Consider the following 27030-nt stretch of genomic DNA (forward strand, 5'->3'; position numbering starts at 1 on the left):
ACTGGGCGGCTGTTTTGGGCCTTCACGCTCAGTTTGAGACGATTAACCCCAACAAGCAAGTCTTTTCAGTGGATCAAGTTATCATGCACAAGCACTATAACAAGAGGACAAAGGAATCTGACTTTGCTCTAATGCATTTAAAGACACCTGTCAGCTACACAGGTACGGAAATAACATTTGATTCTTCAGTTTTATTGACTATACTATATTGTTTTTATATTGATACTTTATATCAATACAATATTGACTATTACAACAGTAAATGTTTTATCATACAGTTTTACTGAGATTTAAAGAGCACCAGTTTTTTCAAGATTTAATATAAAGCCTTTGTGTCTCCAGAATGTGTCTGTAAAGTTTCAACTCAAAATACCTATCAGATTATAATTATTATTCCTTTATAAATCTGGGAAATGGGAGCTGCTTTAACAGTGTAGCTGTTTTTTGTTTCCTGTTTCTTTAATGCTAATGAGCTGGTTCTACTGCCCACCGTTCCCATGTGCTTGTCACAGCCATAGCCTTCATGTATACAATAGGGATGGGGAACTTTTTGTTAAAATTTCTACGAATTAGATACCACTTATTATTTAAAATATTAATGTAATTTTTTCAAAATAATGTTAATTGAAAATCAACATTATTCATATATATATATATATATATATATCAATCGATTAAAAAAAATTAACTACTTAATCGCACCTTTTTGAAAAATTAATCGTGATTAATCCCGATTACCGTGTACAGCCAAAATGGATTAAATTCATTTATTTCCTCAAAATTGTACTTACAATACACCATAATGACAATGTGAAAACAGATTTTTGAAAATGTTGCAAATTTATAAAAAAAAAAATAATCTGAAAAATCACATGTACATCAGTGTTCACAGCCTTTTCCGTGAAGCTCTAAATTAAGCTCAGGTACTTTCTGTTTCCACTGATCATTCTTGAGATGTTTCAGCAGCTTAATTGGAGTGCACCTTGGGTAAATTCAGTTGATTGGACATGATTTGAAAAGGCATACGCCTGTCTATATGAGGTCCCAGGGTTAACAGTGCATGTCAAAGCATAAACCAAGCATGAAGACAAAGTAATTGTCTGTAGACCTCCAAGACAGGATTGTCTCGAGGCACAAGGCTGAGGAAGGTTACAGAAAAAAATTCTGCTGCTCTAAAAGTTCCAATGAGCCCAGTGGCCTCCATCATCTGTAAGTGCAAGATGTTTGCAACCACCAGGACTCTTCCTAGAGCTGGCCGGCCATCTAAGCTGAGTGATCAGGGGAGAAGGGCCTTAGTCAGGAAGGTGATCAATAACCCAATGGTCACTCTGTCTGAGCTCCAGCGTTCTTCTGTGGAGAGAGGAGAACCTTGCAGAAGGACAACCATCTGTGCAGCAATCAGGCCTGTATGATAGAGTGGCCAGACAGAAGCCACTCCCCACCTGGAATTTGCCATAAGGCATCTGAAGGACTCTCAGACCATAAGAAACAAAATTCTCTGGTCTGATGACAAAAATTGAACTCTTTGGAGTGAATGCCAGGCGTTGCGTTTGGAGAAAACCAGGCACTGCTCATCACCAGGCTAATACCATCACTACACTGAAGCATGGTGGTGGCAGCATCATGCTGTGGGGATGTTTATCAGCAGCAGGAACTGGAAGACTAGTCAGGATAGAGGGAAAGATGAACGCAGCAATGTACAGAGACATCCTGAATGAAAACCTGCTTCAGAGTGCTCTTGACCTCAGACTGGGGCGAAGGTTCATCTTCCAGCTGGACAATGACTCAAAGCACACTGTCAAAATATTAATGGAGTGGCTTTACAACAACTCTGTGAATGTCCTTGAGTGGCCCTGCCAGTGCCCAGACCTAAATCCTATTGAACATCTCTGGAGAGATCTGAAAATTTCTGTACACCGTCACTTCCCATTCAACCTGATAGAGCTTGAGAGGTACTGCAAAGAGGAATGGGTAAAAATTCCCAAAGACAGGTGTGCCAAGCTTGTGGCATCATATTCAAAAAGACTTGAAGCTGTAATTGCTGCCAAAGGTGCATCAACAAAGTATTGAGCAAAGACTGTAAATAATTATGTACATGTGATTTTTCAGGTGTTTTATTTTTACCAAATTTGCAACAATTTCAATCACTCTTTTTCACATTGTCATTATGGGGTATTGCGTGTAGAATTTTGAGAAAATAAATGAATTTAATTTATTTTGGAAAAGGGCTGTAACATAAAAAAGAGGAAAAAGTGAAGTGCTATGAATACTTTCCACATGCACTGTATATTGTATATACTTATTGTATGTTATACTATTAAAATGCCATTATTAATTATTAAAACTGATATTCAGCAAAAGAGACAAGGAATGCTTAATATTTTTCAATGAAAACAAAAGAAGGTAGTTATGTTATAGGCTCAGTTTTGTTATAAATATGCATAGAGTGAAGATGACAGTCATGTAACTACATGACGCCTCAATGTTTTAGGTGTCTGTTTAGTTGTTAATATCAAAAGTAAAATAGGCAGTTCCTTATATCATGTTTTCATCTTACTGTTAAAATAATCAAACAATGTAGCCAGAGTGATGCGAATGGCATTATATAGTACACAGTTCCCTTGGAAGATTTACTCGACGTGTCCTTGGGGGCTTGTTTTTCATATCAAACTTACAAGGACGCAAGACTGCGTTTTGTGTACTTAATATTGAGAAAAAGCCCCAATCAGATTGGCGAATGTCTGCAGCCATGCTTCCATTTTCAGATGTCTTCGTTTCCCCCCATCCACACTGACACAGAGCAGCATCCTTTTAAAACAGAAATAGCCTCTTTAGTGTTTAAAAATGCTTCGTTTTTGGGGCTTAAAAACTCTGGGGTTATGTGGACAGAAGGAATAACTATTGCAAAATGTATGCGTTTTAAAACTAAAACATATTAGTGTAGACACACAAAAAGATATTTTGAAGAACGCTGTAAACCACTGGCTTCCATAATATTGGTATTTTCTACTTTGGATGTCAATAGTTACCGGTTTTCAGCATTCTTCAGAATATCTTACCTTGTGTTCGACAGAAAATAGAAACTCATAATGGTTTGGAACTGCTTGAGGGTGAGTAAATTAGACTTTTTTTGGGGGGGAACTTTGACATTGAAAACTTGAAATTGTTGCTAAAAATCTGCTTTCCTGTCACAGGAATTACAAAATTACATAAACAGTGATCATTTACCACTACTTACAAAGCTACAATGCAGAGTTATATGCAGTTTTTAAATTTCGTTTGGGATTTTTTGTCTGGCAAGTTTGGAAAGTGTTTGCACCAAAAATGCCAAATATGTATGTAATAATGAATTTAATTATTAAAAAGAAAACGCAGATAACAGGAGTGGATTCTATTCTTTCAGATTATGTTCAGCCTATCTGCCTACCAGATCCCGGAGCACACTTTGAAGAAGGGAGAAAGTGTTTTATTGCTGGTTGGGGATTACTGTCTGAAAGCGGTCAGATTTGTGCATTGTATTTTACTTTTTTGTCTTCCTAGTTTGTATTCGTTTGGATATGGATTTTATAAGCTCTGTTCTTGAACTCTAGGTTTAAAAGCTGATGTGTTACAGCAGGCTGTTGTGCCTCTGTTGAGCAACACACAGTGTCAGGAATGGCTGCCTGAATACAACTTTACAGAGCGCATGATGTGTGCTGGGTATGCTGAGGGTGGAGTCGACACTTGCCAGGTTTGTATGTTTTTCAAAATACATTTTAATTATTTAACGCTTATAAATAAATCTAACGCCAGGTCAACTTGGTTATAAAGCTGAAAGTATTCTCAATTCAGCATGTTTTTTTTTTTTAAACTGACGTTTCCACTCTTGACTAATTACAGCATTCAGTTTAGTTAAAAATAAATATGAAAAAAATCTGTGTGCTTTTTATTGATTATACATCATGTCATTTTCTGACAATTTAAATATAAAGATAATAATAATTATATATGGTGGCGACTATTTGCTATGGGAAAATAGTTGTCTAAGCAATATGTGCTTTTTAACAGAGAAGGAGTCACTTTTGTTAAGGCATTTCCCATTTATTAAATGTTCTTCGAACGGAGTCATGAGGACGGAGAATATGGGTGAAGCAGCAGGGCGATTAACATTGATTAACATAAATACAAATGAATTATATTAAGATGTTGCTAACACCAGGTGGAAAATAACTGTTTATATAATATTTAAAATAACTATTTAGATGCTGTTCATACACATGAAATAGGGTAAACCTTACTAAATACCCACGAGCCACCTGTGACTTTCGTCTCAAAATAGTTGTCATTGGATTAGGGACTGATTGAAGGTCTTGCATGTTAACTATTTACTAAACTGTTGTACATGAATAAATTATTTATTTTTCATAATTTCTCATTTAAAAAATTGCATTGGCTTAATTAGTGAACTTTTGACAGGGGGATTCTGGCGGTCCGCTGATGTGTGAAGAGGAAGGGCATTGGGTTCTTGTGGGCGCAACGTCTTTTGGTATCGGTTGTGGACGACCTCAGCGGCCTGGAGCATATGCTCGTGTCAGTCAGTTTGTTGACTGGGTAGCAGAGAACCGACGGCTGTATTCAGATTGGAAAGGGTCATAATTAAGTGTGCAGTGATATACATTTTTTTTCTTGGTTTCCATGGCCTTTTAGACACCCTAAAGAGTTTGTAACTTCATTGTCACTGCTAAAAACGTGAGTGGTGGAGGAAAATGCATTTGTTCGTGACCCAATAGGCTCCTTGATGTAAAAACGACATTGAAAATGTCATTAATGTCATCAAAAACACATTAAAAATGTAAATCGATTTAATGTCATTTGACTATCTTAATGTAAAAGGGTCATTAATACTATAAAGTGCCATTAAATAAAAAAATAAAATAAATTTGGGATTTTTTACTTAACCACACAGTTAAATTATTTAGACTGTAAGAAATTATTGTTGGTCAGCTCCTGCACTTTTTATAAATAATCTGCAAGCAGAAAAACATTAAAAAACCTCAAATTGTGTCAACCCTGTCATGGACAAATTCAAAGTAGTATAAGTATATTTCATTGCAGTGTGATTATAAAAAATCCATTACCTTTCGGAATTGAAAAAGAAAAAAAATGAATTCACTGACATTTCATGAAAAATAATACATTCTGATTGATTTTTGATGTTTTTTGACAACAATTTTAAAAGTTTATTTAATCAAGGTGGTTTACAAGCATTTGGAAACACAAAATTATGTGTACGTTTGTAATTGAATCTTTCAGATGAATAATTATGTTATAATACTGTTTGTGTTGTTGTTGTTTTTTTGGCGGTCAAAAGGGTGTGGATATTAAATGGACATCAAGGTTTTGACATAAATAATTTGCATTTTTGACTTTTTTTTCCATGTCAATGTCAATTTGATGTTGTTTTGACATTAAGGTGCCCGCTGGAATTTGTCAGTAATCATTGCTAAAATGTGATATTGCTAACTCAATTGCTAACTCTTATTTTGTAGATACAATGTTGAAGTTTACTAAAAGGAATATTAATTTGCTAAGTAAATAAAAGACTTTCTTGTAATGGTTAAGAAGTTTGTTGTGTGTTGGAATAAAAAAAAACGAATTCCCTTTGTCGTTTGTCTGCTTATGTATTTACACAGAGAGTGTGTTCAGGTCATTTCAGAAAACAAATATCAAACAAAATAAATGTATTTTCCATTAAGCACAAAGGAATTTAATTAGAATGAATATGTATGGCTTTGTTACGATACACTATGATTGAAATTTTTTTTCATAAAATCCGGAACTCTTCATTAATGTTCCGAAACACGGCGGATTTATTTTTTAGGCGCACCGCAACACAAGCGCCACGCTCAAAATCTACCCTAATTATTTTTAAGCGTGTTATTTTCAGTGTTAATGCAACAACTTCGGGTCTACAAAAGGAGAAAAAGCAAAAAGGTGTATTAACAATGCCAATAAATTCTTAGCAGCGTTTTCTGTAATTTTAAGTTACCTTTACTCTCCTGCTACTCCGAACGACTGAACCAACTGATAAAATGATTCTGCATATAAACAAAAGAAAAACTTTTGCACCTGTACCAAATGTTGCCTTCCCCCTAGTCATTACTATAGCTTTAAGTGTAGGGTTTGGTCAGACTATTGAGATTAATCCGGGTAAATGTCTCGTTTGGGGTCCTGGATTGAATCCTGATGTTGTGCTTCCTGTCCGGTACTTTTACATACAAACTGTTGATTCACAAGGGGAAAACATCACCCTCTCTCCAGGTAAGAATGAAAATCAACAGTATTGATATTATTTTAAACATGAATATTATTTGGAAATGTAATAGACCGTGTTAAGTTGTTATCATAAGAATAAAAGCATTTTGTATAAAATGTATGCGTGTTTACGTGTAGGTTTTGTTTTCCATTAGACATTTTAATAAAGGTTTCAGTATTTCATCACGTTTTTCATAAAAAAACGCACAAAAATAATATAGTAAGTTATAGTAAATACTAAACATAATTGTATTTACTAACTGTACTGTACTGTAAAAAAATCCACTTAATTCCTTCATGTTGTCCCAACACAAATTTATTAAGTTAGCTTAATCGTTTTAAGAAATGTAAGTGGATTGAACATAAAACATATAAGTTGTCCAAGAATTGTGTTTCAACTCATTTTAATTATGTTGTTTGAACAAAAGTAATTGAGTTGAGTGTATAGTATTTTTTGTAGAAGTTTTTATGAAGAACATGGTGAAATACTATAGTAAAGTACTTGGAGTCATTAGCTGTAGTAATACAACAACTAAGCCTAAGATGTAATTAATCCACTGTTGTAGGCTACTATGTTTTTTTTACGTCTATATTATGCAACACTACATGTGCAAACACGTTATGCAAAACAGTTTGCTGTGGTAAAAACTAAATATACCACAGTATTTATTACAGTTTATCAGTTCACTATAGTTAATACTACAATATGCTGTAGCATTCATTAACAAACTATAATATATACAGTTTAATACACTTTACCACAAGTATAATTGAAAGACACTTATATTTTCATGTGGCAAGTAATTTAGTAATATTTCAATAAGAAATCCAAATAATATTGTGCATAATATTTTCTAAAATTCATATTTAGTTTATCAGTCAAGTGCTCGTCACTTTCTCGTCTTGCATGCTATGATTTCTGCTGTATTTTAGATAAAGACTCTTTTAAAGTGAAGATTTCCTCACTGGAAAAGGAGTATCTTCGAATACATGTCCCAGCACCCTTGGATCGGGGCGACGGCTCCCTTCTTGTCAGATACCGCCTCTATGGAAGTACTTTGAAGGGATTAAAGATTGAAGTTTTGTACCAGGACAAGCAAGTGGCAAAGTCACCATACACTCTTAACGGTAAAGTCTGTATACTTTCTAATATAACATCTAAACTTTGTCTTTACAGTATGTTATTTGGGTAATATTGAGTTGTCTTTTAAGTAGGTATTTGATACTAAAGCATAAGTAATTCATAAATGTTTATAAAAGTGTAATTACAAATATTCCAATAATTGCCAGGCATCGAATTGAAGAGAAATGAGGATAAATTATATTTTAGTTTATTATGAATGATTGTCTCAGGGTTCATACGGTCATGGAAAACCTGGAAAAGTCATGAAATTTTGACATGGCATTTTCCAGGCCTGGAAAAAATTTGGGAAAACAGAAAAACCCACAAGGTTTTGGAAAAGTCATAGAAATTATATTTCGTTTAGTCATTTAGCAGACATTTTTGTCCAAAGCGACTTAAGCTGCGGTCACACTAGAGCTTGTGCTTGCAAAATTCTGTCATATGGTGCTGTGAAAAGGGGCGGGGTTATACAATATGATTAGACATTAATAAAAGTGAGCAATTGCTCCGTAATTTTAAATTTCTTATTTAAAATTATCTTCTATTGGTCTTTCGTAATCACCTGATGTGATTTTGTAGGTAAGATTTCACTAAGCTTGAACTTTTGAATGCAGTGAAATGCAAAACTTGTCGCACGTGCTTGCGATTCTGGTCTGCCGCATTCGCATGGCTATGAATGAAAGTCTATGGACCGAAAAGTGCAGTGTGATCGCAGCTTCATAATAGAAGTAGTTTTACCTACTATTACTAGTTTAACAAACTTTTAAGATTATCTAAAATTCATACATTCATTTATTTTCTTTTCGGCCTATTCCCCTCATTAACCTGGGGTCGCCACAGCGGAATGAACCGCCAACTTATCCAGACTATGTTTTTACGCTGTGGATGCCCCTTTTCCATCTGCAACCCATCACTGGGAAAAACATTCATACACTTTCATTCACATACATACACTACGGACAATTTAGCCTATCCAATTCGCTTATACCACATGTGAAACCCACGCCAACACAGGGAGAACATGCAAACTCCACACAAAAATGGCAACTGACACAGCCAGGGCATGAACCAGCGATCTTCTTGCTGTGGGGGGAACGTGCTACCCACTGCGCCACAGCTTTAATGAAATTCACTATGAAACAATGTTCTGCAACCAAAATATACATTATTACTTTATACATGTTTAAAAACAAAGTCCGCAATCATACTTCTAAACAATATACTTTTAAAAGTAAAAAAAATTGTGTTTGACCCACTTCTGTTCTTCCGACCTACTGACATTTCATTTTCTATGACGTTCACATTCAAATTTCAAACACTGAAAAAAGCACACAACACTATATTAGAATATCATGCATATTTTTGAAGTGTATTTTATAATATAATCATATACTTTTTCTGGGGTTTCACAATTTCATTTTTCAAATTATTTTCAATTTAAAACAAACTTTTATCAAATAGAAAGGGTCGCCACAGTGGAATGAACCGTCAACTTATCCAGCTCATGTTTGACACAGCGGATGATCTTCTAGCCACATAACACTTGGAAACACCCATCTACTCTTGCATTCACACACATACACTATGGCCAATTCAGCTTTATTCAGTTACCTATTCAGTTCACCTTTAGCGGATGTCTTTGGACTGTGGGGGAAACCAGAGCTCCTGGAGGAAATCCACGTAAATACCGGGAGAACATGCAAACTCCACAGAGAAATGGCAACTGGCCCAGCCAGGGCTCGAACCAGCAACCTTCTTGCTATGAGGAGATCGTGCTACCCACTGCGCCACCTTGACACCATTATTATTAGTATTTGTTATATTTATATTTTGAAGTATATTATTTCCATAATTTTTATTATGCAGAAGTGTACACTACACTATTTTCCTCATGAGTTTAACCAAACAATTTTCAATTTTTTTTGAAGTTAGTTTATGTAAAAGTTTTTTTTTATTTTATGAAATTCATTGTAAAACGACATTCTATCACCAAACAATACATTAAGTGCATTCAAAATCAAAGCCTTTAACCATACTTCTAAAAAACATACTTCTCAAAGTCATACTAACCCACTTTCTTTCTTTCAGCTTTGCGCAGTTTGATTTTCCACACTTTTATGATGTTCATATTAACCACCCCCGCCCCCCCACCAAAAAAAAAAAAAAATTAACTAAATAAAATGTACATTGAAAAAATGGCTACGACACAAATATATTCAATTGTTTTACAAAATTAGTTTTATGTACATTTAAAAAATTGTATTCGTTTTTTGTCAATGAAAAATGTAAAAAAAATATATCAATAAAAAACTGAGTATGAAATGTAAAATCTGCCAACACTGTTTTATTCTGTAATTTGATCAGGTCCCATTTATCATGAATACTGTGACTGTCCAGAGTCTGATGTGGCAGCCTGGCAGAGGGTTATGCAGTGTCCACAGGAAGACCCACAAATTCAAAAGGATTTCAGTTCATTTCCATCTATTGACCTGCAGCAGCTCCTGCAGGAGGTTCCAACACGCTTTGCAAAGCGAGGAGGACTCATTCACTACACCATTTTAAACAATCAGGTGCATCGGCGGTCACTCGGGAGGTACACTGATTTCAAGATGTTCTCTGATGAGATACTGCTGTCCCTCGCTCGAAAAGTAAGCAAAAGAACTTGTATCCTAACATGTATTTAATTTTTTAAACGGTGGAAAGCAAAAACAGAAAAAAAAGCTTGTAAAATATTTATTTTAATTATTTTATTTCTAATATAGTTATTATTTATAAAGTATTTATTTGTTGTAATAAACTTATTTTGGTGCATTAAGGAATTTATGTACTTACAATGTAATTTTATTACCAAATGCATAATTCCTGTCCATATTTTTTCATGATGGCAAATGTGTTAATACAAATATATTTAAAAACGTCATGCATGCAAGCATCAATAGAATTTATTTGACCGTATTCAATTGACAATAAATGCATGCCAGTAAAATTTTTAAAAGCTTATTTCAAAATGTTGAAACTACATTGAAAATTGTACTTAAATTCTTCTTAAAGGAACATCCCACTTTTTTTGGAAATTGGCTCTTTTTTTAAAAATCCCCAAGCTTAACTTTAAACTCTTGAGTTTTACCATGTTTTAACTAACTCAGCTGATCTCTAGGTTTGTTGGCAGCATTTTTAGTTTAGTTTAGGATAAATTATTGAATCAGATTATAATTACCATAATAATCAATGGCATTTGCTTCTCTAGGATATTACACAGCACCTAAAAATAATTCCTATCTACATAACTTTGTAACAATGCTGCATAGCATCATTTCATCTACAGCAGAAAACCAGTAAATGTTAAGATCCATAGTAGAAAAAGCAAATACTATGGAAGTCAGTGGCCAATGATGAAACTTTCCCATTTTCATTTACATTTCTTTGTTTAATCTTCAAATATTTCTTTATTTGTCCTTTTATTAATGCCTTGGGTGCAGTAAAAGGTACACTCTAAGTATTATTAACTAAATATACAATAAATTATTAGTATTTATTTGAGCTGCCCAATATTGGGAAAAAACTGACATACAGTTGAGGTCAGAATTAACCCCCCTTTGATTTTGTTTTCTTTCTTTTTTAAATACTGCCCAAATGATGTTTAACAGAGCAAGGAAATTTCCACTGTACATCTGATAATATTTTTTTCTCTTCTAGAGAAAGTCTTATTTTGTTTATTTATTTTATTTGTTTTACTAGAACAAAAGCAGTATTTAATTAACCTAGTTAAGCCTTTAAATGTCACTTTTAGCTGTATAGAAGTGTCTTGAAAAATATCTACTGAAATATTATGTACCTTCATCATAACAAAGATAAAAGAAATCCGTTATTAGAAATGGGTTATTAAAACTATTGTTTAGAAATGTGTTGAAAAAGTCTTATCTCTGTTAAACAGAAATTGGGGAAAAAATTAACAGGGGCTAATAATGCAATACACACACACACACACACACACACACACAATTTCACCAGATGATTAATAGTGCAATTTGGAAAGCAATTTCGTAGGGGAGTGAATCATACATCAAATGTAACAAAGTATAAATGTAGATAATACAATAGAGCAAAGATAAAAATGAAATAAGCAGGGCTTAATGTTTTTCAGCATAGTCGACTAGCATTCATTTACAGAAAATGAACGAATCAAATGGAAAATAACACTGCAAAGTTTATAATAGTCATAACTAATTTGTTTGTAATAGAACTATTAATTTTCTTCTTGAGAAAGTCTAGTAATTATTTTATTTCGGCTGGAATAAAAGCAGTTTTAAATTTTTTAAACAACATTTTAAGGACAAAATTATTAGCCCCTTTAAGCTACATTTTTTTCTGATAGTCTACAGAACAAACCATCATTAGACAATAACTTTCCTAATTTCCCTAACCTGCCTAGTTAACCTAATTAACCTAGTTAAGCCTATAATGTCACTTTACGCTGTATAGAAGTGTCTTGTCTATATCTAATAATCTATATCTAATATAAATATCCAGTCAAATATTATTTACAGTCATCATCGCAAAGATATAATAAATCATTTATTAGAATTGAGTTATTAAAACTATTATGTTTAGACGTGTTAAAAAAAATCTTCTCTGCGTTAAACAGAAATTAGGGGGAAAAAAATTAACAGGGGGCTAATAATTCAGGGGAGTTAATAATTCTGACTTTAAATGCATATGAAACAATATATCGTGCAGCCCTAGTATTTATTTATGCATGTTTTTAAATTTTTTTTAATGACATTTCTTAAAAGATTATGGTGCTTAACAGGGTCTTTCATGTCAATTATTTTACTGTTGTACCTTTCCTGTCTCCACCAGGTAAAATTGCCTGACGTGGAGTTTTATATTAATGTAGGAGACTGGCCAATGGAGAACCGAAAAGTGAATGACAATCCTGGACCAGTGCCTGTTATTTCATGGTGCGGCTCCACTGAAACGCGGGATATCATACTTCCCACATACGACATCACACATTCATCCTTAGAGGCAATGAGAGGGGTAACAAATGACCTGCTGTCGGTGCAGGGGAACACAGGTGCTTCTTTGAACATCATTTTTTTTTTTTTTTGTCAGCGTCCAATATTCGCTTACTTTTTCCATGTCTAACCTCTCTGCATAACTGTTTTCCCAGGTCCCACATGGTCAGACAAAATGAACAAAGCGTTCTTTAGAGGCAGGGACAGCCGTGAAGAACGTTTGCGTCTGGTCACCATGTCTAAAGAAAATCCAGAGCTGCTCGATGCAGGAATAACAGCTTACTTTTTCTTTCGCGATCGGGAGAAGGATCTTGGAAAAGCACCTCTGGTTGGCTTCTTTGACTTTTTTAAGGTAAATCAAGTCATTTTTTTTTCTTTAGGTTGCATTTACAATGTACAGTTGGTTGTATCGAAGCAGCTTTACACAAATGAAAAACAAGATCTTATCAGTAAGATAAGATAGGATAATACAGATTTAGAACTGTTGCATCTTTTTCTGTTCAGAAAACACCTTACCATTTGGTAAAAATTCACCATTTTGGGATCAGATTTGATTAGATCTAATGAAAAAAAAAAAAAAAAAAAAATATATATATATATATATATATATATATATATATATATATATATATATATATATATATATATATTTATTTATTTATTTCCCAAATGATGTTTAACGGAGTAAGGAATTTTTCACTGTATTTCCTATAGTTTTATTTTGGCTAGAATAAAAGCAGTTTTAATTTTTTTTTAAATCATTTTAAGGTCAATATTATTAGCAGTTATAAAGAACTGGTTGTTTCAATCAGTGCATTGTTTTCTTTAAACTTTTTTTTTTTTTTTTTTTTGCAATTTAAGGTCTTTTGAGTTTGAGTTTGGCGAGAGAGAGAGAGAGAGAGCTTGCAGTTTACCTTTGCCATCTAATTAGATGCCTCCTAATTGGTCAATATTTTAAAATAATAATATGAGGATTTGGCTGAATATATTCAGTCTTTTAAACAAAAGCGAGTTTGGAGACAATGTGAAGGATGGGATTGGGAAAGGTCTATAAGCCGAGACTCTAACTCAGGATGCCTGAAGCACAACTGCACTATGTTGGCGTACTGTTATTGGTGTCAACAAATATATTCAATATTGAAAGGATAGTTCACACAGTAATTTTAATGTATAGTTAATTTACTCATTCACTGAGAATCAAAGAAATGGGTGACTGATGATACACTGAGGGCTGATGAAGGGAATCGATTGGTCTGTGGAAGAAAATTAACATTAGTTACAGTATTATTAGATTTAATCTACATCCTGGGCAAAGCCATCTCAACATGAGCACTTGATGACATACGTGAGTGCGCACTCAGACACAAATTCACTTATCAGAATAGAGTCATGCCTGTTAGTGTAATTTATACCAGCAATCCTATGTAAGTGTCATTTTGGCAAAAATGTGAATTTTCACTCTCGTTACCTTATGATTGTACTCTTATGCATACATCATTGATCAACCAGATTAAAAAGTCACCTACTTCTTCGATGGATAATGAGGGTTACTTTTCATTTTTTGGGTGGACTGTCCCTTTAAAGCCTGCATCAAAATGTACAATTTTTTTTTGCTGGTGCACAATATTAGTTAGTTAATCCACTGAAAAAGGTCACTTGTAAAATAAGCTAGTCTGCATTTACACTGCATGACTCAACTGAGCCAATTCTGATTTTCTTCTCCCATGTGGCGCAGATAAGACGCACGCACGTGTAAGCAGGCAAAAATATCACATATGTTCTAATTTACTCAAATCAGATTCAGGCCTTGTTCAAATGTGGAAATTTATCTGATATGAATTGGATACATGCCCTCTTGTCTGCAGTGTAAGCAAGTACATGTAGATCAGATTTTCATCTGTCAATGCGAGTCACACACCATTAAAATGGTAGTAATTAATGTAAACTCTGACAATTTTATTTTGGAACTAAGATCTAAGTCCCATAAGTTATGAGATTTAAGTCCCAAACCTTAGAGACAAAAAAGCTTTTATATTGTAGTGTAGCACATGTTAATGCTTTTAAGTATGTTATAGACAGACAGAGAGAGAGAAATTTGAAATTGAAATTTGATACATCTTTATTTAATACAAAATTTTAAACTACAACATGTTTCATTGATTAAAAAAAACATATTTCCAATTCACACAATATTTTCATTAAAAAACAATGCATTATTTTCAACACAACGAGAGAGAGAGAGAGAGAGAGAGAAAGAGAAAGAGAAAGAGAAAGAGAGAGCACGAGCGCAACATCTACCACGTTAACAATTTAAACTAATTCAAACTATTGCATACTTTCGTTGCCTAAATCATGCCATTAGCATGACATTAAATTGCCTACTTGTTACAAAAAAAGCCTAGATTTAAAAGAGGACGGCCAATGAGAACTTTTCTGTCATGAACTGTAGCAAATCAACTTCTCAATAAAAAAAAAATATATACACTGTGAACAGATTAAATACAAGAATAGAGAAGAGAAGCTCTTTTTTTTTTTTTTTTTTTTTTGCATCTTCGCATGTGTGGTGTAAATGCAGACATCGGATACGAGTCGCTTAAAAAATTATTTAAGCGGGTCATACAAAAAGTCAGATACAGTCACCAAACCGAAATTGATCCCCAAGATCTGCAGTGTAAATGCAGCTATACTTCTCATCTGGAATAACAGTCCCTTGATGCCATCAGTTTGACGGTTTGGGTGAAATATGCTTAACCACACCCCTCCAACCTTCAGTTTGCTGCAAGTGAAAGATGAAAGTAGGAGTGTAAAAAAAATAAAAGCCTTTTTTTAATTCAATATTCTTTTTCAGTCAGCGCCAGGGATGTAGTGGTTAGTGCGTCGCCATATGCACTCCGGTGCTCACGGCGACTCGAGTTCGACTCCGCCTTGAGGTCCTATGATGATCCTTCCCCTCTGTCTGCTCCCCATGCTTTCCTGTCAATACTCTCTACTGTTCTATCCAATAAGGCGAAAACCCCGAAAAAATAATTATGAAAAAAAAAGTTGTAAAGTTTCAGTTGTAAAATGTATTATCAAAGTGAAACAAAGTTTTTTTTTTAGCAATGTCCGATTCACACAGACTTTAAACTTAGAGAAAAAACAAATGTAGAAAGTGATCGATCCATCAATCAATCAATCAATCAGCCAATTAATCAAATGATCAATTATACTGTGTTTTGTGAATGACAACCATGATAACACCACAGATTGTCTTTGGACTGTTGTTTTACCCTACATAAAAAACATAACAACATACATGATACAACATTTTAACCATTACCAGTTGAAATTATTTTACAGATAGATGCTGATTTACTTAAAAGTGAATAAAAAAGCATGTAGTGTCCTCACCCTTTTTAATCGCAAACCTCTTTGCATCCCTGCTCTTCTCTTTAACCTTTTTTTAGTACAAGTACCAAGTGAATGTGGATGGGACTGTGGCGGCCTACAGATTTCCATACTTGATGCTGGGCAACAGTTTGGTCTTAAAACAGGACTCACCATACTACGAGCACTTTTACACACATCTGAAACCAGGTGTACACTACATTCCTGTGAAGAGGGACCTTTCTGACCTCATCGAGAAGATTAAATGGGCCAAGGTACAATCCATGTCCTTTGAATTTGTACAGTAACTGGATACATTAGCAAACAATTGTATTATATGCAAAGCCAAAAAAAAACAAAAAAACACTATATATATTTTTGCCCCCCTGCTTTGTTCAATGCACACAGAGCAACGACACAGAGGCAGAAGCCATAGCCAGGAGAGGACAGTCATTGGTGAGAGATCTGCTTCAACCTCATAGACTTTACTGCTACTACTACAAAGTGTTTCAGGTAAGAGTCTGAAATTTAAAGCTAAGTAAATGCTGAATAATTTGTTGATTTAATATAGGGTGTCTTCAAAATGTGTTTTGCTTCCCAGTTCATTCATAAGTTGCAAAGAGCTTTTTACTGTTTAGAAAAATGTATAAAGCAGCCAACAATGAACAGATTTCAGCTTAAACTACAATATATATGATCAATAATTCTGAAAAGTTAAGTGATGAGCAAATCCACAAACTTGTCAATTGACTGGATAGTTAGTGTTATTACAATGGTAAACATTACTTTATGTTGTGTAACATATACTATCACTACCACTTGCAGACACTTTGAATAGCGAGTAAATAATTTTTAACTTTTTAATTCAAAGCCCAGATGGCTTGTTTTGTAATTTAATTCTAGCTTTACCACCTGAAGAATGGTTAAGGCGCGTTGTGAATGTTGGCGTCACCATAGAAAGTCAAATCTTACTTGAATTTTTTTGGCTTTTGTTTCAAAGCTTTTTTATAGTCTATATATGCACCAGTTAATAAATCAAATGAACGAATAAATAAAATAAATATGGATTCCTAAATGTCGGTATTGCTTTTACTCCAAAAAAATCAATATGTTTTGACAAATGTTTTATAAAAATAAAATGAGCAATTTCATTTCAGAAATAGGGTTTATACAATTCAATAAAATATAAGTTGGACATTTATGGGGCCGTGTAACATGTTTCTATGTGTTTTTTTTTCTCAGTGATCTAATATATACTGGGTAGCTTTGCAAAATATTTTCTAAAACGTCAAGCAGGAATTTGTTTATAGCTCATTAGTTATTTATAAAGACAAAAAATAAACAAAAACAAAGTGATAAAATTATCACTTATACTATTATATACTTTTATATACACTTTTTTTAATACACTTTATATCCCGAAATGCTATGTGTTGTTTCATATTCGTTTTTATTTCACTTTATGCATTTGTTATGTATTGTTTGAATACTAAAAACAATACAGCCATTGCTTAAAAGGTTATATTTTACCATCAAAATGAAGTATATTTTATATCATTATCAACTTTTGATATAAATTGCCATGTGTGATTTAATTGATTGTTAAAAATTAAATAATTTAAGTTTTATATTTTTAAATACTGAAAGTGCCTGCCCACTTTTGACAAGGCCAGTCCAAAAATATATTTCTGCCACTAATGCAAATGCATTATTATTGTTGCATTATCATTGTTGCATTATCATTGTTTGCATTATCATTGTCATTTTCCCTCCAAATAAAATTTGCCCAGAGCTGTGGAACATATGACCTCTAAATAAATACGGGTGCTGTGACTTGTAGCTATATTTAGCACCTCTATACGAGAGAATGGCACGCGGGTGTTTAGTCTCGCGGTTGCTTTCACTTTTTCACATGAAAACATGAACATGAAAAAAGTAATTTTGCCTATTATTTAAATTTAATTGAATAAAGGGAGCCGTTTACATATTGTTAGCCAGGTGACTACTGATGCATTTTGTGTAACGTTCCAATGAGCTTTGTTGCAGCACGACGGTGGAAAATTAAACCATATCTGTGCTGTCTGGCCTGGTTTGACACGGAATGGAACGGTTCAGCATAAAGAACTGTTCAGCACGATAGTGGAAAACGGCTTCAGACGCATTCACATCCGCACTGTTTATGAAAATAAAAGCCTTTGGATACTTTTCCAGACACACTTAGCTGCTAGATGTTGGTCAGATAACTTTTCTGTTCCTTCTTATACTTTGTACAAAATGATCAATAAAATTCTTATGATAAGCTGTTGTTTGTTTACTTTCAAGCTCTGCTTGACGCGTGTGCACGTGAAGTGCAGGAGTGCTCCAGTGAGCGCCAGCACACACACATATTTTGTACATCTCGACATGCAAAAGCGTTCCTCCATGTTTTCATCGAAGTTGTTCACAATACTTAACTATCCACAGAATTTGTAATGTTGTTAAATGTGTAAACATTTAGCTGCGGTTAGTGCTTTTGCCTTTAAACGTCTCTGAGATAAGCTGCATGAATGCCAAAGCTTTAAATAAAAGTGAAACCATTAAGCCAGATCTCTATTACGTTTACAAATACAATTGCAGCTGTTTTGAGCTAATTTCTGGTTAATGATGTCAGAATTTACTGGTATTTTGAAATAAATGTTTGAACGATCATCAGAATGGGGAAGTCCCAGAGTAAAATGAGAAAATATGATACACCAGTGTTTTGTAATATGGAAAAACTGTCTTTAAGCTCTTTTCATATGTTTTTATATTATTTGTTTTTATTTTATTTTATTTTATTTTTGTCTCTTTTATTCCTGTTTATGTAAAGCACATTAAAGCACATTGAATTGTCACTGTGTTTGAAATGTGCTATATAAATAAACTTGCCTTACTCTTTTAAGTTGAGTCAAATTTTTTTCTGTTTTAGTATAACGATGAACAGTTCAGTGCTTTTAGTAAACCGCTGTCTTTTTACAGACCTATGCAGATCGTCAGAGCAGTCGGCCTGCTGTTCATCCTGATATGGAAATAGTGCCTCAGCCAACAGATCAAACTGCTTTGTGTAACTGTAAGAGAGCAGAAAATCAGAAACCACAGAAAGATGAGCTCTGAGGTCAGTCCAAACCCTCACAGTTCCTTTTCCACCAAAGATTAACTTACAAAATGATGCCACAAGCGACACAAAAGTCTAATAGATCTGAAAGGAAAATCAAACACTCAGTGACACTGAATCAGAATAGTTTGTGTTCGATGTACTTTCAAAGAATAAGGGATGGACTGTTTCATTTGAAGCAAAAAGATAAAAAAAAATATCTGTACCCATGCATTACACACTTTTTTTTGTTTTATTTACATTTTGCACATTATTTACTTAAGAATCCATTCACATTGCATATATGAGTTGAATTGAGCAATCAAATACTTATCTTTTAATCCCTTGTTTATCCTTACTAGGCTTCATCAGTATGGAAACCAAGGTTAATGAATATATATTTTGAAACATTGCACAAAAAAAGTCTGTGAAACCTGTGAATAGGCTACATTTAGTTTACCAGTGGAAGCTAAGCATTATACTCATTTCCTAACACTACACTCATAAACTTAAACATGCTTGAAAATATTGCATTCTATGACCGCTCAGAGTGGACTGCTGAATTATGGTGATGTGATATATGTGTGTGTTTGACTTGTGGAGATCTTTTAGAAATATAAACAATCATTGTGAAGTTGCCTTAATTCTATACACATTCCATTTGTTTGCAATCTCCATTTGTGTCAAACAGGTGTTTTTGTGGTAGTGTGACATTGTTATGCCAACAAACTTGTTTTAATGAAAAAGAATAACAATGCTGTTTCTTAATAAACGCTCTTCAGTCATTTAATCTTGTGTGCTTTTGCCTTTTTTTTCTGGCTTCATTTTTGTACTTCTCCATTTATCTCTAACACTAATGAACACAAGATCTTAAATTTAGCTTTAACTTACATTTGAAATTTAGCAGACTCCAAAAATAACAACAAATTGATTTCATATTCTAAAGGTCAAATCCAAAGAACAGAAACAACCATCTTTTGATAGCAGGGTTGTGTTGGGTAAAGTTACTTTAAAAAGTATTATAATAAAATCTTAAAAGGTCACAAAACACTAAAACACAGTTTTTAAGATGTTGAAAGTCATATATGTGTCCCACATTGCTACAAACACTATAAGGACTATTTCACTATTAAGTGAAAATTGGTTGTTTACATACTTTAGTCAAAATGATTTAGTTACTACGTTACAGTATGTTAATATCACTACATTATTATGGACTAAAAGAGCCGCTGTAATTGCTGCTCTCCGATTGTAAACATGTAAGCACCTTAATTAAACTATTACTGTCATGTAGAATTTTCACTGCATTTTGTGGCAGGATAGTCTGTACACACGGCTGTTTGACGCTATTCTCTGCACCCACCTAGAAATGCGTAAGGTTTTTTTCTTCCACATGGCATGCAGTATTAAATTCCATTAAAACTACATTCTTCCAGCAGTCCCTCACATCTAATGTCTGATTTGTCATGGGGGGCATTCATGAAATGTTCCAGAATGAAAGTGAAAGTGCCAAACTGCAGTTAAAGTTGACAAATTAAGAATGAAACCCCCAGAATTACATGAAACTCCGGAGGAAATGTGGATAGCGTGGTGACGCAATGATGTTAATCAAATGATGTGTTATAAACGGAATCATGAAAGGAACATTCAAAAATCAACTCCTGTAAACACCTTAATCATATTATTGTCTAATTCAGATTAAGGCAAATAATTTGATCTGATGTCCATGTAAACATGGTCACTGTCACCCCTGCGTATGTATTTGTGTTGCCTCTGTGAAAATCAGCGTGTACGTGTAATGAAACTCCCATTTTCATGCAAACCCTTCCCTTTTTCGCCACTCGACACTTCCACCTTAACAAACTCACCCCCCTTCCTGGGGAGGTGTGAAACTAGAGGTGTGAAAACACCTTGCTGAGACGGGGGCTTTCATGGCCCTTTACTAAAAAAAAAAAGGAACTATGAGCGCACTCGCACTATGCCATCCGTACCGTACCCAGGCCCGTTTCCCAGATCGCTTGAGAAGTGTGAGTGCGCTGAATCGGGCTCAAGCTCGGTTCACTTGGCCGGCCCTGGCCTGGTTGGAAGAGGTGGGCCTGAGCGCGGTTCACTTGGGCTTTTGTTCGCACCAAAGCCCGAAACGGAAAGCGAGACGTGACTTTTAAGGGACTGTTTCATATGGATTTATTAACCATTCTTACTGTTCAGTGAACACAAACTGCCGTAGCTTATTAAATACGCAAACCCCTCACTGCACGACAGGTGCGCACCTTCAGCAGACCTCCTCATTCCTGCAGCACGAGGGATTTATGATTTTTTATGAGCGCCAAAAGTGGCGGATCTGTTCGGTGAAATATCTGACTGTCACCGCATCCCTAAGGACTTTTTGCCGCGCAAAATATTTGACTGCATGTCACTGCAAATCAAACTGACTGAAACGATATAACTACAGAAATCTACACTGTGCTGCTGAGTGACAGCGCTTCTTACTGAACAGCGCAGCATCGATGACGTAAGCGTGCCCAGGCCCGATTGTGGTGTGACTGCGGGCCGTCGGGGGAGACGAGAGGGGGGACAAGCGTGCTTTGGGCCGGTTCGAGGCAACTGTACCTAATGCGAGTACAGCCTATGTCTTACTTAGTAACTTATTAAGTCAAAAGTAATTTGAAAGTTGTTTCGTTTTCTTTTAAGATTAAGATGGTAATATATTACTTTAAAAAAATTTTTTTACCCAAAATGGTTTGATACACATAAAAACACAGATTGTTTATTCTTTAAACATAATACTTCTGTTTATTGTCCTTTTATGCTCAAATGCCTATACCAACTGTAATCCAGTACTGGGAAACATCCATACACTCTCATCCACACACATACACTACAGACAATTTAGTTTACCTTATTTACCTATAGCACATGTCTTTAGACTGTGGGGGAAACCGGAGGACCCAGAGGAAACCCACGGGAATACGGTGAGAACATGCAAAGTCCACACAGAAATGCCAACTGTCCCCAGTCAGGACTCGAACCAGCGACCTTCTTGCTGTAAGGCGACAGGGCAAACCACTGAACCACAGGTCGCCCAGAAAACAAAAAAATGTTTAATAATTTGAGAAGCATATTCTTTTCAGAATATTAGCATTAAAATTGTTGGTCTACTAACTAGGAATGGTTTAAATACCATTTAACCTTTTTTATGTGTCACAAAATAGTAATAATAACACAGGCCTTTTTTCTAATAAAAATGTCATCAAAACACATTTCATCATTTGTTAGTTTCAAAAAAAAAAAAAAAGTAAATATGGCATGCCGTATACTGTGTATTTGTTTAGATTTAACCTCTGAATCTGATTTTACCCTTTTTTCTTCATTATACAACACATTTTGTTATCTTCATAACACCTGAAGCAAATAACTTCAGCAAGTTTCGCCAAAAAAGCCTGTACTTTTTTTAAAATGAGAAAATAAAGTCTTTTTATACAGGATTCATATTTATTTTGCTTTTACATGTCTTCAAAATGCTAACAAAGAGATGTTGGGGACATAAAACATCATGATATGCAACAGGAAAGTAAAGTTTACTAGTGTGCTTTCAATTTTAAAATTGTGCTTGAGAATTTTTTTTATTTGTTTTTAAATAAAAACCAAAAATGTCAGAAGCTCATGTTTAACTACCACTGTATAATTTGTTTGTAGTCTACGTTTATCTTTTTACTTCTGGTCAGTCATTAGGTTTAGACATCAGAATTTGTAAAAGCTGTTTATATTTAAATATGCAAACATGTGCAAGAATCATAAGATTCTGCTTGTTGCAGAAGTTATTTTTATATGCAGTAATTTCGACCCATTAAAAAGTATGTTTTTATTAAATACTTTAATGTTAAATACTATAGTTTTTAAATCACACTATAAATAAATAACTTCAATTATTCTGTTCTGGTTATTCTATAGTTCATATGGTTAAACCCTTTAAAAAGCTCATTTCAGCCACTGAATAAAAAGATAAAAAATAAATATAAACAATGTAAAAATATTATAAAGTCAGAATTCCGACTTATAAAGTCAGAATTGCGAGTTATAAAGTCAGAATTCTTAGTAATGAGGTCAGAATTCTAAAAAGTTATAAAGTCGCAATTCTGAGTTAGAAAGTCAAATTTTTTAGGTATAAAGTCAGAATTCTGAATTATAAAGTCGCAATTCTGAGTTTCAAAGTCAAAATTTCGAGTTATAAAATCAGAATTGCGAGTTATGAACAACAACTATATAATTAACAAATTACCCAATACAATAGTTTTCTATAACTAGTGTATATTATACCACAACACTCCACAGATTACTGAAGTATACTACAGTTTTTAATCCAGTTTATCAGTTCAATGTAGTTAATGTACAATGTAGCAATCATTAACAAAGACTTGTAGGTACGGTGTATGGGTATTATATTATTTTTCTATAGTACTGTTCAAAACACTACATTCTTTACTTTAAAATGTTTGGTCGCAGTTAAGTGGCTTACAAACAAATGTCATTTGTTTTTGCTTTTTTTAAATCTACATGAACAGAAAAAAACGTGACCAAACCACAGATTTAGTATGATGGAGATTCCACATACTGTCCAGATGGTGTCAGTGTTGTATAATGCATTATATTACATTACATTTTAAAGGGGTAGTTGACCAAAAAAATTTACATTTTTAGTCACTACACTGTAAAAAAATGCAGGGTTCCACACAACCTGTTGCAAATTGATTAAGGTAACTTAACAAATTGTGGACTGAACACAAAACAATTAGGTTGTCCCTAAAAAAAATCCCGAGAATTGTGTTGTTTCAGCACATTTTAAATTAGTTTGAACAAGCAGCAAAATAATTGCAAATAATTGAGTTTTTCCCCCTGCTAAACACAAAAGAAGATATTTTGAAGAATGTTGGTATCTGGATAACCATTGACATCCGCAAAAATTAAAATAAAATAATAATAATAAATAAATGAACACATTTTCCACAAATATCTTCTTTTGTGCTCAACAGAAGAAAGAAACTCAGGTTTGTTAAAAGTGAAGGTTGAGTCAATGATGACAGAATTAAAATTTTTGGGCAAATTATCCCTTCAAGGAGAAAAAGTACAAGATTCTTGTTAATCATAACAGTCAATAATATCTTAAACCTGACTCATATGATACAGTATACAGCATTTCTGCATGATTGCTCATTTATATTATCAACTAAACTAAAAATCAAGAATTTCAATATCAGTTTTCCAAATCAGAAACTGTCAGAGAAAGGTTAGTTCTGTGGACAAATTATGTACAATATATGCATTCATTTATTCATTTATAAAACATCTGGAATTTTAACACAAAAAATGTTTAAGTTTCCTTAATATTTAGCCGTAAATCCACGAATATTAAAATAGCCGTAAATCCACTTTCTCATGTGAAATTTCCCTTTTATTCGTTTTTTTGTTGACGGTGATGGTATGACAGGCCCGTAGCCAGCCTGGTGAAATGGCTGGTTCTTTTTTTTAAAAAGTGGACCTTTCTGCAATTATACGCCTCATTTTCTTTTTAATTATGAGATTTAAATAGAGCCATTTAGTGACATTTTAACCACTATTCTGAATTAGCTTGTTGTATAGTGGTCATAACCACACTTTTTGACTATTTTAGCCAAAACATTATTCAAATCAATTTTAATATTATTTGTGTTTTTACCTTTTTATTGGTCTTTTTTTGTAAAAAAAAAAAAAAAAGTCCAAGATTTAAAACAAAAGTTATTTGTAAAATGTTTTCTCAACAATATAGTAGCGAAAGATGACTTCTCTTACATCAGATTACACAACTGGATGTTGGCCTCATAAAAAATATTTGTTAGCATTGGACAAAACTGATTGGCTGAAGTCACATTGAATGGACAGCCAACAGAGGATTTTGCTCAGTCTTAAAGCCTTTAGATGGTTTATTTTCCCCAGATGGCATAGCAGTCAAAATAAGACAAATGAGTTTATGTATGGGAAAAATTCTGGACGTTTGTCAGCGAGGGGGGAGTCTTACGAACCACTTGAACCCCTGTGGCTACGGGCATGTATGATGGTATTTAGTAGCTGTGTAAATGACATTGAGTGCCTTCTATATACACTCACCAGCCACTTTATTAGGTACAGCGTGCTAAGACTGGCTTGTACTTTTGCCTTCAGAACTGCGTCAGCGCCGTAGCATACGCCGGCGTTTGACGCAGAAGTATAAATCAGCCTTTAATCCGTCAGGGCATAGATTTAACAAGGTACTGGAAATAATCCTTAGAAATTTTGGTCCATATTGACATGATAGCACCACACAGTTGCGGCAGATTTGTCGGCTGCACATACATGTTATGAATCTCCCGTTCCACCGTATTCCAAAGGTGCTCTGTTGGATTGATTGATGTTCAAGAAACCAGTTTGAGATGATTCACGCTTTATGACATGACGCGTTATACTTCTTAGAAGTAGCCATCAGATGAGTTCACAGTGGTCATAAAGGGATGAACATGGTCAGCAGCAATACTCAGGTAGGCTGTGGCATTGAAACCATGCTTAATGGGTACTAATGGACCCAAAGTGTGCCAAGAAAATATCCCCCACCCCACTACACAACCACCCCCAGCCTGAACCGTTGATTCAAGGCAGGATGAATCCATGCTTTCTTGTTGTTGACTCCAAATTCTGACCCTACCATTCGAATGTTGCAGCAGAAATGGAGACTTATCAGACCAGGCAACATTTTTCCAAGTTAGCCTGTGACAATTGTAGCCTCAATTTCACATTTTTAACTGACAGGAGGAGTGACACCTGGTGTGGTCTTCGTGTTGTGCGTTCAGAGATGCTCTTCTGCATACCTCAGTTTTTAACGAATGGATGTTTGAGTTACTGTTGCCTTTCTATCAGCTGGAACCATATGGCCATTCTCCTCTGACATCTGGCATCAACAAGGCATTTGCTCTCTCTTGTGTCATTGCGTATCCTTCCCTTATTCGTCAAGCCCCTATCACATGACTGTAACTCATGGCTTTAATGCTACTACAAGACAGTACTGTAAACAACAACATGGACACAGAAATGGGAGCGTTGTTTGCACTATTGTCTGTTTTAGGCGCCATTGTGCAGTTATTCATTTGTTACGTTTAGTAACAACTCGACCTTGTCATCTGTCCACAAAAATACCTCTCTTGCTTTCTTTGCCATCGCGTTTATTGTTCAACCGGCGTTTGTTGACTAACAATAACCAAATGCCGAGCTAGGCGCATGCTTTCTGTTTATACTAGAATGTGCATGCCCAGAGTGCGCGAATGGTCACGTGATATGTTTTTGGTGGCGTAGTGTGGACGGAGATATGTTCAGAGACACTATAGTGAAACGCTAGTGTGGACGCAGATTGTTTTTGATCTAAAACGCCGTTTTAAAACTCAAACGCACTAGTGTAAACGTGGCCTCACAGAACTGTAGCTCACTGGATATTTTCTCTTAACCCTAGATATGGTTATGCTTGAAATTCCCAGTAGATCAGCAGTTTCTGAAATACTCAGACCAGCCTGACTGGCACGAACATCATGCCACATTCAGTCACTTAAATCACCTTTCTTCCCCATTCTGATGCTCAGTTTGAACTGCAGCTGATTGTCTTGACCATCTCTACATGCCTAAATGCAAAGTTGCTGCCATGTAGTTGGCTGTTTAGAAATTTACATTAACGAGCAGTTGGACAGGTGTACCTAATAAAGTGGCCAGTACGTGTATAGTATACGTAGTAAGTTTCTGTGCTTGTTGTGATGTGTTTGTGATGAGTGTCGTTTCATCATATAATTTTTTTTCGTCCACACATGCTTATAGTTGTTTTTGTCAGTGTTGTGTAGATGTTAGTACATTGATGTATAATTATAAATGAAATATGGTCATTTACCATAAAAACATTGTTGTTACTGTACTTTTTAAAGTTATTCAGATTTTTGCTGTTCGTTCAAATTACTTATTTAAAATAAACTGAATCAACCCAATTTTTCAGTTTTCTTTTGGGACAACTTAACACTTTTATGTTCAATCCACTTATATTTGTCAATTATAAATAGATTTGTGTTGGGACA

The 27030-nt window shown here is 34.4% G+C and overlaps 2 protein-coding genes and 1 long non-coding RNA gene across 4 annotated transcripts in view; 2 read left to right on the top strand and 1 right to left on the bottom strand.

Annotated features, from left to right (window-relative positions):
- tmprss15 (transmembrane serine protease 15) overlaps positions 1-5556 on the top strand; it is a 49292-nt gene extending 43736 nt beyond the window's left edge. The window contains exons 22-25 of the mRNA XM_087301752.1: positions 1-162; positions 3404-3499; positions 3591-3730; positions 4456-5556. The exon at positions 1-162 is cut by the window's left edge and continues 20 nt beyond it. Of these exons, the coding sequence (XP_087157878.1) occupies positions 1-162; positions 3404-3499; positions 3591-3730; positions 4456-4635 (578 nt within the window). The 3' untranslated portion in view covers positions 4636-5556. The remainder of the gene's footprint in view (positions 163-3403; positions 3500-3590; positions 3731-4455) is intronic.
- Positions 5557-5848: 292 nt separating this feature from the next.
- On the bottom strand, positions 5849-9696 carry LOC147831992 (uncharacterized). The gene is made up of 2 exons (XR_015520652.1): positions 8342-9696; positions 5849-7463 (listed from the first exon to the last, which is right to left on the bottom strand). It is a non-coding gene; the product is annotated as an uncharacterized LOC147831992 (long non-coding RNA).
- poglut3 (protein O-glucosyltransferase 3) lies at positions 5852-19703 on the top strand. Of its 2 annotated transcripts, NM_001098745.1 has the most exon segments (8): positions 5852-6300; positions 7228-7422; positions 9782-10065; positions 12278-12494; positions 12591-12787; positions 15882-16076; positions 16210-16314; positions 18799-19703. In NM_001098745.1, coding segments are annotated over 8 exon segments (1557 nt in total). In that variant the 5' UTR covers positions 5852-6071; the 3' UTR covers positions 18934-19703.
- The last annotated feature ends 7327 nt before the right edge of the window (positions 19704-27030 follow it).

The sequence above is a fragment of the Danio rerio genome, chromosome 21, assembly GCF_052040795.2.
Source record: "Danio rerio strain M-AB ecotype USA chromosome 21, GRCz13ab, whole genome shotgun sequence".
Classification (NCBI taxonomy): domain Eukaryota; kingdom Metazoa; phylum Chordata; class Actinopteri; order Cypriniformes; family Danionidae; genus Danio; species Danio rerio.